Source organism: Cariama cristata, unplaced genomic scaffold (assembly GCF_000690535.1).
Source record: "Cariama cristata isolate BGI_N322 unplaced genomic scaffold, ASM69053v1 scaffold20179, whole genome shotgun sequence".
NCBI lineage: Eukaryota > Metazoa > Chordata > Aves > Cariamiformes > Cariamidae > Cariama > Cariama cristata.
In genome coordinates, this window is record NW_009636587.1 from 694 (window position 1) to 14989 (window position 14296).

Below are 14296 nucleotides of genomic sequence, written 5' to 3' on the forward strand. Positions count from 1 at the left end.
GCTTTTTAGAGATGGAAGTGTCTGTTTGATATCTGTTACTTTGACATCAGTGAATTCTAATATATCGATGTGTGTTAGAGGAAAATTGTTCCCAAATAAAACTGCCCATGCCCAAGCAACAAGTACAGGACACATCCTAAAGGATGCATGAAAAATGTTCTCTGCCAATTCAGCACAGTCTTGTTTAATGTTGTTTAATTCTGATTAAACTTAACTAGTTGACCCGCTGGTAAAAGGAAAGACAATTGTGAATTGTTTTATTGTCTGCAGTGTTAAAAAGTACCGGCTAAGTTGTTCATATTCAGTTGTTTGGGGTTTTTTGTCCCATAGGTTACTGGTCATTTAGATGACTGCACCTGTGATGTAGAAACCATTGATGCCTTCAACAACTACAAGCTTTTTCCTAGACTGAATGAACTTCTGGAGAGTGACTATTTTAGATACTACAAGGTAATTTTCTCATACGAGAATTGTGTTTATTTTGTATGGTGCTGCTTTTTTTTTTTTTTTTAAATCTCCCTTGAAGTTATTGCTGATCTCTTCCAAATCAGATACCTCCATTTTAATCCTGATCTTTTAAGAATGCAGTCAGTAAGTGGGACCCTTCTGTTATCAGGAGAATCTTAATGTAGTACAACATGCTTATAAGATGCACAATTTTAAAGATATTTTCTTACACATTTTCCCACTTAAGAACTTAAGCAGTAGACAATGAAATAACTTTTTTTGTTGAGCTGTGGCTCAAAAATGTTGATCACTGGAGATTCACGTTGCATAAGGAGGGTATTCATAGTGTCTCCTCATTGATATGGCAAGCCCAGTTTAGTTACCAAACATTCAGGTGAATTGATGGCCGTTACTGCCAGCCCATCATCATCAGATGGATTCTGCTCCCGTTCAGGGAGGCTGCAGGTGTATGACTAAATGTGGGGTTTGTCTGAGTGTGCTTGGGTTATGGGGCAGCATTTTACCTGCTGCACACAGCTACCAAACAGGGACTGTTGCCTAATTGATGCCGCAGACAACACAAGTATTTGCTCTTCTGTAAGAACAGTTTAAAAAGTTCCCAACTTCACTGCTCTGAAAACTAGAACAGGCCCATACATAAAATCACTGGAGTAGAGCTGCTTTTCCCTGCTCTCCCTCTTTACCAAACCCACAAAATCTTTTTAAATGTTAAGTGTTTGGGAAGACTGATACTTGATACCAACTCACAGAAAAGAAAGACTAGGATTTGTTAAAGAAGTTAATGTCCTTTCCCCTTCCAGTGTTGGGATTTGTAACACAAATACTAAGATTGGTCTGAATGAAACATGAGTGGTAACATCTGTGTGTGAAAGCACCAGAAGAAACGGCAAAGCGAGGATTAAAAGAATAAGCTGTACTGGTAACAAGGACATGGGCGATAGCAATCAGTGTGGGAAACACCAAGGAATTATTTGTTCCCGACAAGTCCAGAGCACAGATGACAGCAGAAGACCTGCACTCTGGCCACAGGTGGATGGCAGCAAGGCTGCAGCACATCCCCTCCCTGCTCCTCTAACAAGGAGGCAGGCTGGAGTCCTAAGATGCCCAAAACAAGGAAACAAAATCAATGAGCAGCAAACTTCCCGTGAGATTCACGGAGAACAAAGTGAACAATATTACAAGGCCAAAGATTGCCCCATAGTAACTGTTGGCTACTAAAGGGTACCAACCTGTCCAAAACCCAGTTTGTCGTGGCTCAACAAGAGCCTCAGGGTGTGATTAGGAATCGGTGGCCTATGCATCCTGTCTTCTGTGTTACCTCAAACAGTCCTGATCAGGCTGCATGGGTGCATGCATCTCGTATGAGAGACAAGTGAATGAGTGTGATCAGCTTTAAGATGAATAACATCATCTGTTTCCACTCTCACTGCACTCAACCTTGCACTAAGTTTTGTTATCTGAAGTCTTGCACTAAGGTGCTGAAGATGTGTCTTAGTAAACTGGTGTGGAAGGTTGGCTTGGTTGCATAGAGGAAATGTGTAATAGGATAATATGTTATTTGTAGGTAAACCTAAAGAAACCTTGTCCTTTTTGGAATGACAACAGTCACTGTGGAGTAAGAGACTGTGCTGTAAAGCCCTGCCCATCTGTAAGTACCAAACCTGTTCTTTTACCACTTTTCTATATTTGAGTTTTGCAGACCAAGAGGAAGAAGCAGGGAAATTACTTGCTCTGCTCATTATTTTAGCTATAGCAAATCTGTGACTCCGATGGAGCTTTCTTAGGTGCAGTAATACTGGTGTCAATGAGAAAGGCCAAAATGCTAAGTTCTGAAAGTTTAAAGAAAGGCGATGCTTTCAATAGCTGACCCTCTGTGAATGACCAAAAACTTGTCCTGGTCCCTCTTTGGATTTAGTGAGATGTTTTTTGGGCAAATCCACTGTTGTTACGAGAAGTGCCTCTTGCATTAATTGCTAGGATATTCACCCTGTTGGCCCGTGAGCTGCACTGTGATTTGCAGTTTTGGCTGACGAATTTGGCTTGCCCCTTTTCAGCCCCCTCTCTTTATGCGAAATGGCTGTTTCAGAGTCCTCTGTTTCTCAGTACAAAAGCAAACACTCTTGTCCCTGTATCCTGGACAAAAGGTGTTTGTTCGCTGAGCTAAAAGAAAACATCTTGACTGCAGGTGTCTGCCTGAAAAGGGGATGAGAAAGGGAGTGAATCAGAACTGTTTTGCTGGGTTGAGAGAGGTGGTGAAAATGCCACCTCTTGTCCCCATATCCTGGACAAAAGGGGTTTGTTCAGTGAGCTAAAAGAAAACATCTTGACTCCAGGTGTCTGCCTGAGAAGAAGGGGATGAGAAAGGGAGTGAATCAGAACTGTTTTGCTGGGTTGAGAGAGGTGGTGAAAATGCCACCCAGCCTATCTTTTGTGGGTTGGCAGCCAGCAACAGACTGCCTTACACTCTCATTCCTGGGTCTCCAGAGCAGGTTGTATGTTAACGGTGCGCAGGGGTATGCCGTGCCAATGGTGCAATAAGTGCTTTCAGTGGAAGAGGCCTCCTGACCCTACTTGTGTGCATTTTTCCACCTCGCTGGTTTATTTTCATGTATGATTTAAAGTATGCTGCAGTGAAGTGGGTCTCTGTTCCCTTCACCTGGTAACTCTGTGATAACCTGATATAGCGTAGTTGTTTGCTGAAAAAAGAACATCTAAGCTGATATGACACCTTGAAAGAATCCGGAATGGGGGTGTGTGTGGACATCACTTGTTACATAAATTCTGATAGGTATGTTAAATTCATTTGTCTTCTCAGCAACTACCCTACCCCTTAAACAAGTATCTTTTGCTTCTCTAGTCTTCAAAAAACACCTATCGTGGACCTAAAATGGAGCGATGACTTCCCCCCCCCAAATAACCCAAAATTTTGTTTAAATACTTTTTTCCTTAAAAAGTATGGTTTTGGTAATGATTATCACCAACATGACGGAGTACTGTTACAACTATGTTAGTATTAGCTAGAAGTTCTTATTTTAAGAACTGACTGTGTCACTGCTGTTTTTAATTATTTTGATTTGGGTCCATTTCATTCTGAAAGCAACAACAAATAACTCTTATTCATTGCTTAATTTTTCTCTTCCTCTGCTACTTGCCATCATAGTATTTGCTCCCGCAGTGTAGAAGTGTTTTTATTGCCTTCCTACTGATGGAGGAAATGAAAGTTGAGGAGAATTTAGGGCCTGATTGTCTTGTGCTTACTGCTCAGGTTGTGTGGGGCTGGCAAGCCTGACGTTACGTGAGGGAGTGGTAAAAGGGCAGTTTTTGAATGATGTGTGGCAGGGGCTGGTAGATGCAATATCTGAGGAGGCGCCTGGGCTCCTGCCAGGAGCGCCAGCATCACTGGGAGACAGGATGCCAGGCATCAGCTGACCAGAGGCAACTCCAGCTCCTCTGAAGTTTATGTTGGCTTCCCCAACCTTACGCTTGGGTAAGCAAAACATAACCTGACGTAGCACCCGTGGAAGGCTGCTGACCTTTTCAGAAGGGGAGTCTTGCGAAAAATCAAAATAAAACACCCAAGAATATTGCTTAACTTTAGTCTGTGGAAGAGCCAGAAATTGGATGTGTTGTAAGCTGAGCTGAGTGCTTTGATTACCTTCTAACTTCTAGAAACTGTGGTAACCTTCCTAATCTTTCTCAAAGATGAGGCTGAAAGGCTTCATCAGCCCCCCACGTAGGACACGCTCAATTTTGTCTTTCAGGATGAAGTCCCCGATGGAATCAGATCTGGAAGTTACAAGGTAGGTGTGTCTGTGTGTACAAAATGACGCAGCTTATAGGACCAGTTTCATGTCACTGCAGCTGATAAGAGCAGCCTTAATCAGATGGGCAGTATTTGTTAGGATGCACTTTGTGGCTAAATTTTTACCCTCTTCGAGGGTTTGGCATGCTATAGAGCCTTTGGGGTGGCTGTCCTGAAGTCAGGTATTTGCCTCCGCTAAGGCAGAGCAGTTTAGCAGACTTCTCCAAGAGCAGGTATCGCCAGGCGCAGAGTGCTCCTATGGCAGTGCCAGGGGCTGCTGTGAGTCCTGCAACAGTCATCACAGTTGCATAAGCCTCTGGATATCTGCAGACATCCTGTGGAAATACAGGGTGGGATGAATCATGAAAGTGTTTCTGATGCTTCAACTGGTTAGTGCATTAAAGGCAGAATTGTAACAGCAGAAAAACTGCTTTTTAATCCTGCCCTCTCCCCACCCCTTTGCTTTTCAACCCAGTATTCGGAAGAAGCCAATAACCTTGCTGAAGAATGTGAAGAAGCCAAGAGACTTGGAGCTGTTGATGGCTCTTTGAGGTTTGACTGCTTTTTCCACAATCCTTACTTGTCTTGAAGGAAACCTAGTATTAGTGCTCAAAATTCCTAATAGTCTTTTTCCATTTTCTTTGCAGCAAGGAAACCCAGCAGGCAGTGCTCCAGTGGACACGGCATGATGACTCTTCAGACAGCTTCTGCGAAGCTGATGGTATAGGGACCTGTTAGATCTGACAAGTCTTGTAATGGGATTTTAAGCACCTCTGCAGAACGTTCAGGCCAATGTGTAGTATTTCAGCAAGCCTGGAGCATATATAGCATTTCTTCTTTTCTCCACTCCCCCTGCGCTCAGTATTTTGAAAATAATATGATGCAGATGTTTCTGACAAAGCTTCATTGCTGGTCAGGGTCTTGCCATGTTTAGCGAGTTAGCAGCCTGGAGGGAGCATGCCCACAGTTTGCTTTGCCATCAGTGGCCTTGCGCTCTGATAGCTCTGAAGGCCAGAGAGCTTTGCCCTCCTGCAGTGGGTTGGTGCGTGGCAAATATTATGCACCTGCCTCTCTGGAGAGGGATGAGCTGGTCTCTCTGCTAGCGAGACCATTCGGTATGCGAAGGGGTGGCTGGATCAGCCTTGGAAGATGTTATTTTCCTTCAGAAGTTTTTGTCACTGACCCAGCACTCTGCTTTGCAGACATTTATTCTCCTGACGCGGAGTACGTGGATTTACTCCTGAATCCTGAACGCTATACTGGCTACAAAGGACCAGATGCCTGGAAAATTTGGAACAGTATTTACGAAGAAAACTGCTTCAAGTAGGTGCTTTGGGAGACAGGTTCCACAAGCCTGCAGGCGCCAGTTTATGCAGAGGCGCTGCGTATGCTTTAACTGCTCAATTAATCCCCCATCCTCCGGTCTTTGCTGCAATGCTTGTACAGCGTGGGCTGTCAGAGGAGGGGACAAGCATGTGGCTGCCCTGTGAGCCCCTCCCTTGGCTGTTCTTTGTACCACGGCCTGCCCTGGCGCAGGCTCCCGATGCAAGCCCTGCAGCATGGTGAGACAGCAGTCTAGCAGGGCGTGCACATCTCGTGTGTGCCGTGGTCCTGAGCACGCCATCCTGTCCTCCCTGGCCGTTGCACAGGTGAGGAGCTCTCGTCCCAGCCTCCGTGCCAGTTTGAACTCTGCTGTGGGTACTCCTGGGGCTGATGCACACTACTGGTGAGCACTGGTCTGTAGTCTTGCCTGCTGTGATCTCTCTAGGGTTCTGCTCCCCATTCATACCAGTGTATCACGTTGCACCAAGGCCATGGGGTGATGTCCACTAGCACCTCTGTAGACACTTGAGTTTTCCTAGCTGTTTTTTCTAAAGAAAGAATTAAGAAACAAAACCCAAAAACCAGAGAAAGCCACATTTTGCTCTGTCCTTTTCCTGTTTGAGCAAAGCTAAAGCATGGAAGGGGTTCTTAGATCTTCTTAGGCTGTTTGACTGAAGAGAAGTAACTGCTTCTGCTGTGCTGTGTTTCTGCACAGCAAGGAGACAGTAACTTATTTGTGTATCTTATTTAAATGATTTTTTTTTTTCCTCTTAGGCCTCAGAATGTAAAAAGACCTTTGGCATCTGGTAGAGGTGAGTCATTTATTTATCTCAGTAAGTAGTTTAGTAGTGTACTGATCCTAGCTCCAGGAAGAGTAAATGCTCTCTGAGCTACTTCTCCTACTGAATGAGAAATATGTTGTAGCTCTTGAACTTGATCTTTCGTGGTGCTTAGGGACATGGTTTAGTGGTGGACTTGGCAGTGCTAGGTTAACGGTTGGGCTTGATGATCTTTGAGGTCTCTTCCAACCATAATGATTCTATGATTCTATCAAGTGTAGAATTTTATGGCTAACGCAAGGGCACCTGGAAGTGTGGCTTTCTAGCATCCTTGATGGAGAAAGAAAGATCTGATTTGCCACTCCTGGAAGAAATGTGAGCTTTGGAGGGACTGGGAGCAGGACTGAACTCTGCACTCTTCCTGGGTCCCTGGTTTCTATACTCGGCAATGCCAAACCATCTGTGACGGTCTGAAATGAGAACCTGGCTGGGATCCTCTGTGGAAACCATCCAGTAAGAGGACCTCTGCCCTAAAGGCTAAGGCTAGACAGTGTAAAGGAAAGTAGGGAAGGGTTTTGGAAGTGTAAGAGCTTCTTGCCCAAGGCTGATAAGAGACCCCATGTCTCCTGATGCCCCATCCTGCCCAGACATCTAAAACATCAGCAGCCCCGCTCCCCGTTCGTTTGACCTGAACACCGTTCCAGCAGTACCCTCTGGGGTGGTCTCTTGATTTTACCCTAAACCGTGTAGGTGCTTTCCCCACCTCTCTTGACCCTTGTGTGAAGGAGTGGCACTTCAGGGGCAGCACTGGTGAAGGAAATGTACAATGTCCTTTAAAATATCAGTGCTTCCATTGACCACCTCCGTTGTTACGGGCAAGATCTGATTGAAATAACCCAGGTACGTTGAGGGGGGAGGGAAGCGCTGCTGTTTTGCAGGTGAGGAAGCAGGAGGACATGAAAATAGAGGATCTGACCTGATACCTGCCAGAGTTGTTGCAAGTGGCTGCTAAACTGCAGGAAGCAGGGATGGGGTCTTTGAATATCCTGTCGGACGTCACGCAGGAGATCTCTGGCAGGGGTAGACATTGGTGTCCCTGGTTTTCTGGTCTCTGCTTCGGCTGTGTGGTAGTTTTACTTCCTTTGCAAATATTGATTCGTCCTGCGTTGGTCAGGTTATTCAGTAGCATTGCTCATCTGGTGTGTTCACTGCTGCAGTTTGAGATGATGTCTTCTGTGTTCAGAGCATTTCTAAACCTCCCTGGAGAGGCTCGTTCTCTTGTCAGAGGAGATTAACGGAGCAATCTTAATGCTTGTGCTTTGGAGTTTAATTTTGGTCATGTGTAATTTTTATCTCCTCTTTTTTCTCTCCCTCCACCACTCGTGCTTTTTACATCAGGAGATGATGGAGGTGAGTGGCAGTCTGTTTGTTTTTACTGATAACAGAAACAAATGTGGTGTCTTTACCATGCTGTCACAAGCTGTACCATGAGATAATGCATCTGCTTAGCAAAATCGTTATTCAGGCAAATCAGAAGTTGTCTTGAAATTCTGCTGTGTTCAGAACCCTGAGGAGAGATCCCTCTGAGGCTAGCCCATCCTTGCGTGGAGGTCTTAAAATTTTAAGAGTATTATTTGAAGATAGTCGCTGAAGTGCCGTTAAGCCTTCAGGAATGGGACTTGCGTTGTATGGTTTGGTTTTTTTTTTTTCCCAGTGCTTGTTATTGCAGAGAAAGCAGCTCTCGGGCTGGAGCTTTGAGAAGACTCATAGTCCCAACAGCCTCTGACAGCTGGTAGGAGCTGGGTGCCCAGCTCCCTTTGGCCCTGCAGGGCTCACGGCGCCTGGAGCTCTTCACCCTCTGCAGCACTGGGCCCATGTATACATCATGTCTTTCTGCCTCCAAATTATCTCCAAGTTATTTTATGTTCTCCCAATTACATTCAGGCAGGTAGCAGGGGTGGTGTGAAACGCTGACTTGTGCGATTGTACGCACTTAGTTGCACTGTGTGGTTTTGTTTGTTTGTTTTATAAAAATACCCCTTTCCCCACCCTGGCCAGAAGAGAAAAGCAATCCGTGATCCTTGTTTTCCTCTACACTGTGCCATTCTGCGGCGCTTCTGCCCCTCCCCGAGCCCTTGCTGAGATTGGTGGGAAAGACCACGAGCTACATTTAGCTGCTGCCACACTGTGTTATAGAAGCATCAGTCAGAAGGGTGGGGAAGAAGACTATTTTCATGCTCTTCTAGTGCTCCTTTCCCTGATTCTGCAAACTGGAGCGGGCAGAGGCTCTCTAGGGGCTGGCCTCAGAGGTGGTTTCAGGGCATCAGGCTTGGGCGATACCCTCAAACTGACGGCCTTGTTTTCCTTTTGTTTCCAGGGCAAACGTTTTACAAGTGGCTGAAAGGTAATCCGTGTTCTAAACTTGGTTGCTCTTCCTGGGATGAACACAAAATGGCCAGGGAGTGGGTGGGACTTACTGGCCATGCTCAAGTGGGATTAGATGTCTGTCTGACAGCCAGGAGAAAAAAATTCAATGTACGCTTTCGGTATCTTAAAGTGCCCATGTCTTTTCAGGTGTCTGTGTTGAGAAACGAGCTTTCTACAAACTCATTTCTGGTCTCCATGCGAGCATCAACATCCATTTGAGCGCCAGGTACCTTTTACAAGGTAAATCCTACTTTCTGCCTTAGCTCTCCTGCGTCAATCCTAAATTGACACTTCTGTGGTTCTGCTAAACGCTACCTGGAGCTCGTTTCAGCAGGGTTCAGGTCTGCTTCTGTGTTCTTCTCCTCCCTCCCTCAGCACCCAGGTTGTGTAACAGAACTAGGAATGCAGTTACCACATGCATTCAGGTCTGAAAATGGCTGGCCTGTGCTCTGTACCAAGACTTCCAGCACGTATTCCTTCTGTTCTTCCTCCAAGGTTATTTTGGAGTGGGTTTCTAACTGCGTATCGAGGCTGTCCCCTCCTAGCCTGTCTTTATGACGGACAGTTTAGCAATAATCTCTCTTAGACTGTGAAATACTTGGCTGGGCATTCCCAAGACCCTTGATCCATTTCCATCTGCCATTTCCATTTCCTTTCCGTGCCTTTGTCCATTTGTAGCTATCTGAAGAATCTAAATTTCAAGCCTGGGGTTAAAAATCGAGTGTGATGTGAAGACATGATCTGCGTGTCTCGCGTGGCCAAAGGCTGTGGCATGCCGCTCATGCAGCGTGGGATGCAGGTTCTGACTGACTTCCCAAAGGATTTATTCAGAGTAGGTCAGAGCTGTACCTGTGGACCAAGCCTACTGCCTCTGCTCTGCTAAAGTGTACAAAAATCAAGTACAGATTTAGAGATAGCTGTTGGAATTTGGACAAGTAATTTGGATTTAACTAAGTAATTACATTTAAGTCTCTACAGCCCACGTAGGCCTCACCTTGATGTGAGTTAGACTATGTTAGAGTTGGGAGACAGAATAACAAGAGAAACATCAAAGGCAAGAGATGAGTTGGGACTGCAGAGAGGATTAGGAAAATCAGTCGCTTTGTCTGTCGCCCTGTAGAACGGGACAGCCTCTGTGTGTGAAAGGCTACAGAAGGTGATCTCTGCTCCGAGAAGGTGTTCCTTGGCTCAGCTTTCATCCACGCAGGGATTTCCATCTGCAGGTGCCACAGTCGCCTTGTAGAGAGCCTGCCTCAGCTCGGAGCTGGGAAGGAGTTCTTTCCTGCTCGGCCAGTTATCCTTTGGTGATTTAGAAGATAAAGCTTCTCTTTTTTTTTTTTGCCTTCATTTTTATACATCAGCTTGTTACGACTGTATTATATCTTCCACTACTTACTTTATATAATCTTAAGTACACGATAAGATGAGCAAACAGAAGCATTCTTTGTGAAACCTGTGGGCTTGATAAGGGAAAACAGAGGTCAGTCTCCTCTGATCCTTGGCTGCTTTCATTCTCTTGCATTTCTGTAACAGAGAAAATTCTCTCATTTTTATACATCAGCTTGTTATGACTGTATTATATCTTCCACTACTTACTTTATATAATCTTAAGTACACGATAAGATGAGCAAACAGAAGCATTCTTTGTGAAACCTGTGGGCTTGATAAGGGAAAACAGAGGTCAGTCTCCTCTGATCCTTGGCTGCTTTCATTCTCTTGCATTTCTGTAACAGAGAAAATTCTCTTAAGATGTCCCTCTACATTAGGAAGCCTCCCAGCCTCTGGTCCCCACGCTGCTTCCTAGGGCAACAAGATCAGGAGGCCTGCACTGTCCACCTCCGCAGACGCTCAGACCAAAGACTCTTCCAAATTCTGCAGTAAATCAGTGGCTTTTATGGGCAGGAGTGAAGGAACCAAGGGACCTCCACACCCATCCCATCCTCTTGACTGGCAGACAGATGTTGAGCTGTCACCAGCTTACATGGAACTGCTCTCAGAAACAATCGGCTCACCTGATGAGAAACTCTTCAAGTGATTTAACTCTGTTTAAAATGGGCGGCTTCTGTTTTTAGCTTTTGCTTGTAAGCCTGGGTCGTGTGTTAAACCAACTGACAAAGGTCTGCAGTTCTGCCATTTGTTGGGGTTTGAGTTTGGTTAAAAGCATCCCTCTCTCGACTCTTGAACGATTTGTGGTTAGTGAAAGGGCTGTGACTATTGTAAGGCTTGGATCTCCCTGGTTAGAGTTACGTTTCACCATTTTAGCTTGGGGTGGTGGGAGGAGTTGAACCAGAACTGTATCCATTTGCCTCACATCTTTGGGTTGTTTGTTGTTTGTTTTTTTTTTCTCTCTCAGATACGTGGTCAGAGAAGAAATGGGGCCCCAATGTTACAGAGTTCCAGCAGAGATTTGATGAAGTCATCACCAGAGGAGAAGGTCCCAGAAGACTCAAGAACCTGTATTTTCTCTACCTGATAGAGCTGCGGGCCCTATCCAAAGTGCTGCCGTTCTTTGAGCGCCCAGGTTTCCAGCTGTACACGGGGAATAAAAGCCACGATGTGGAAATGAAAAACCTATTGCTGGAAATTCTCCATCTGGCCAAGTAATTACATTCAGTTCCTGGGGAGAATGGCTCTTTCAACCCTGGCATCTCTGAACGCGCTTAACCTTTCGCTTAAAGCGCCTAGAAAGGCAGGTTCTGGGTTCTTACTTGCAGTGGGGTAGTACGATTTGTGCAGTAGCGTAGTATTGCTGGGAGTATGTTGGTGTCTGTATGCAAATTGCAAAACAGGGTAATTAGGCCCGCAGTTTAATAGTCTAGGCTGCCTTTTTGATTTTAGCAGAATTGAATTTAATAACTGTCTATGTGTCAGCTCTGAAATTGGCTACCTGTTTGACTCATCTGTGGAATACCAGTCCTGGCTTTGTGTTTTTAAGTAGAAAGAAATCCTAAACATGTTGGTAACAGAGGTTTGGGCTCTTGGACAGAGTTTGGAGTAAGAGGAATAGAAGGTGCCGGAACCAGATGGAAATAGGTGTCTCCTAATGTGATCGAGGTTTGAATTTATCCTGTGCACTCCTGTGCCTTCAGTGCTTACGACTGGTAGAAAACAGACTACAATTGCTTAGAAACCGCAGAGCCATTGCTGAAAATGTCTCCAAGGTGAGATGCAAGCTAAAATTGAAAGCCTACAAGAGATCTAAGAAACAAGCAGCTTGCGCTTAAAATACATCTAGAGATGTCCAACGTCGAACACGAATCAGTTTAACTCGCGTACCTAACCAGATACTTCTGTGGATCTGGACTTCAGCTGTACAAACAAGCTGTGGAGAGAGAAAACTCTTTTTTCATTCTATTTCAGGTCTTTCCCACTGCATTTCAATGAAAACTCATTATTCGCTGGGAATAAAAAAGAAGCTGCGAAACTAAAGGTAATGGGCCAGCCCTTCCCTTTGGGGCACTCATTCCCTAAAGGGTATTTTCAGGTGTGTGTCTGGGATAATACTGGATCTGAAAGGGACCTCAGTACGCTGAAGGTGCTGGGTCAGGTATTTCCAATTCCTGTTGCTTTCTGAATGGTTTGGATACTTGCGGGTAACTACAGACAGGAGGGTGTGCCTGAAGGAGGGTGGTGAACTGGCGCTGGGGACCCCGCTTCAGGAGGCATTTCCCTAACTTGGTCCCACTGAATTTAGCCTGAAGTCCAGGATCCATTATTGGATTTGGATTAACACATAGAAGAAGTTTGAATTGCTGCGTAACCACGATCAGCTTGACTGTCTTCTCCCCTAGGAGGAATTTAGGCTACACTTTAAGAATATTTCAAAGATAATGGACTGTGTTGGCTGCTTCAAATGTCGTCTGTGGGGGAAGTTGCAGGTAAGCTTTGTCAGCAGCTGGGGACACATCTGGAAGCACCACATCTCGTGGGACTGTGGTGTGCAGATGTGGTTCTTGGATACCGGTCAGCTCCTAGGTATGGAGCGGGGCTGCTGGAGTCACTACCTGGTCCGGTCAGGAGGAAGCAGTGTGCTGATTCCGGCTCTCTAGGCCTGGCAGCAGCGGCCTCTTGCCTCTGCGGCTGAAAACTGAGTTACGCTGCTACAGCTGCTCCCCGGGAGAGGGGAGGGAGCACAGAGCCTCTGGCAAGCCAGGGCAGAGGGTGCTGTAAAACTGGGGGCTCAGCGAGATCGGCACTCAGTTTTACACGAGGTCAAACCTCGATGGGAATCCTCTGCCGGGTAGCTCTGCTGTCACAGCAACCCTAAATAAATAAAGTGCCCTGGCTCTGTTCTGCTCCCTGCTCTGAGCTGTGTTAAGTGAAATCCAGGTCTTGCTCTGTTGAGACGATGTCAACAGGAGGCCTTGAAAGATGAAGGAGGGAAGTAAAGTTCAACTTGTGAGTCAGACCCTGGATGTCGCCCCGCTATTAAACGATCTTATTTGTCACGCACAGACGCAGGGCTTGGGTACAGCGCTGAAGATCCTCTTTTCGGAAAACCTGATAGAAAAGATACCTGAAAGCGGCCCCTCCTATGGATTCCAGCTGACCCGACAAGAAATTGTTGCCTTATTTAATGCTTTTGGAAGGTTAGTTTGAGCCTTTTTCCTCTACTTTTGCACAAGCTGCCGTGTTACATCCCCTTTAAGCTTAAACGATCAGTTCTTATCGGCGCTATTGGTGTTAACTCCTGCTCTGATCATGCTGTCTCGTAAAGAAGCGTTCAGATATCGCGTGATGTTAATATGGAGTGCAACAGTTGGAACAATTCAAACCAATTTCTTTATACTCTACATTTCTGTAAGGTATTCAAGGAAGCATTTGTATTAAGATACAAAGAATTTGGTAATTTTTAAAAAACTGTGTGACTCTGTCCTCAGAGCATGCTGTCCCAGACCAGGGTTGCCCTTCTTTGTTCTATGCTCCCATTAGCGCTCTCCTTCAAGCTTCTCACTTCCACCAGTTCATTCTCAGACCTGTTGGCGTTGAACAGGAATCCGTCTGGCCCCCGGGGAGGGCTGGACGAGGAGTTTTTGGCAGAAAAGGAGGGTAACGAGGCCTTTTGGAGGGAGAGGAGATCGCAAGACACTCCGGTTATACATTACCCCTTAGTGGTGGTGAAAGGCCTGGAGTTTCTGGCAAACAGGTTTTTCAAAGGATTCTTCAGGGGATGTTACTGCTGATGCTAAAGCTCAGGGGGTCCGGCTGTGTCTTGCTTCAAACCTGCTGAGCGGTGTGAATCGCCAGCAGTGGGGAGACCCTGATGTGCCTCAAATTGGGAAAACCCCGCAGTGCTCTGCCCCGAGGATGTTGGGGTGCTCCCCCTCCTGTGCACAGCTGCTGCGTCCTCCTTAGAATCATAGAATTGTTTAGCTTGGAAAAGACCTTTAAGATCATCAAGTCCAACTGTTAACCCAGCACAGCCAAGCCCACCGCTAAACCATGTCCCTAAGCACCACACCTACACGTCTTTTAAATCCATCCAGGGATGTGCACT

General features: G+C 45.8%; 1 protein-coding gene across 1 annotated transcript in view; it reads left to right on the forward strand.

Annotated features, from left to right (window-relative positions):
* Window positions 1–330: 330 nt before the first annotated feature.
* ERO1L (ERO1-like (S. cerevisiae)) overlaps window positions 331–14296 on the forward strand; it is a gene marked incomplete at its 5' end in the record, with an annotated part of 14935 nt that continues 969 nt past the window's right edge. Inside the window, 14 exons of the mRNA XM_009707975.1 lie at window positions 331–450; window positions 2033–2116; window positions 4230–4268; window positions 4746–4822; window positions 4918–4991; window positions 5473–5593; window positions 6368–6405; window positions 7771–7782; window positions 8750–8776; window positions 8947–9039; window positions 11153–11399; window positions 12160–12229; window positions 12591–12677; window positions 13255–13388. Coding sequence (XP_009706277.1) covers window positions 331–450; window positions 2033–2116; window positions 4230–4268; window positions 4746–4822; window positions 4918–4991; window positions 5473–5593; window positions 6368–6405; window positions 7771–7782; window positions 8750–8776; window positions 8947–9039; window positions 11153–11399; window positions 12160–12229; window positions 12591–12677; window positions 13255–13388 — 1223 coding nt within the window. The remainder of the gene's footprint in view (window positions 451–2032; window positions 2117–4229; window positions 4269–4745; window positions 4823–4917; window positions 4992–5472; window positions 5594–6367; window positions 6406–7770; window positions 7783–8749; window positions 8777–8946; window positions 9040–11152; window positions 11400–12159; window positions 12230–12590; window positions 12678–13254; window positions 13389–14296) is intronic.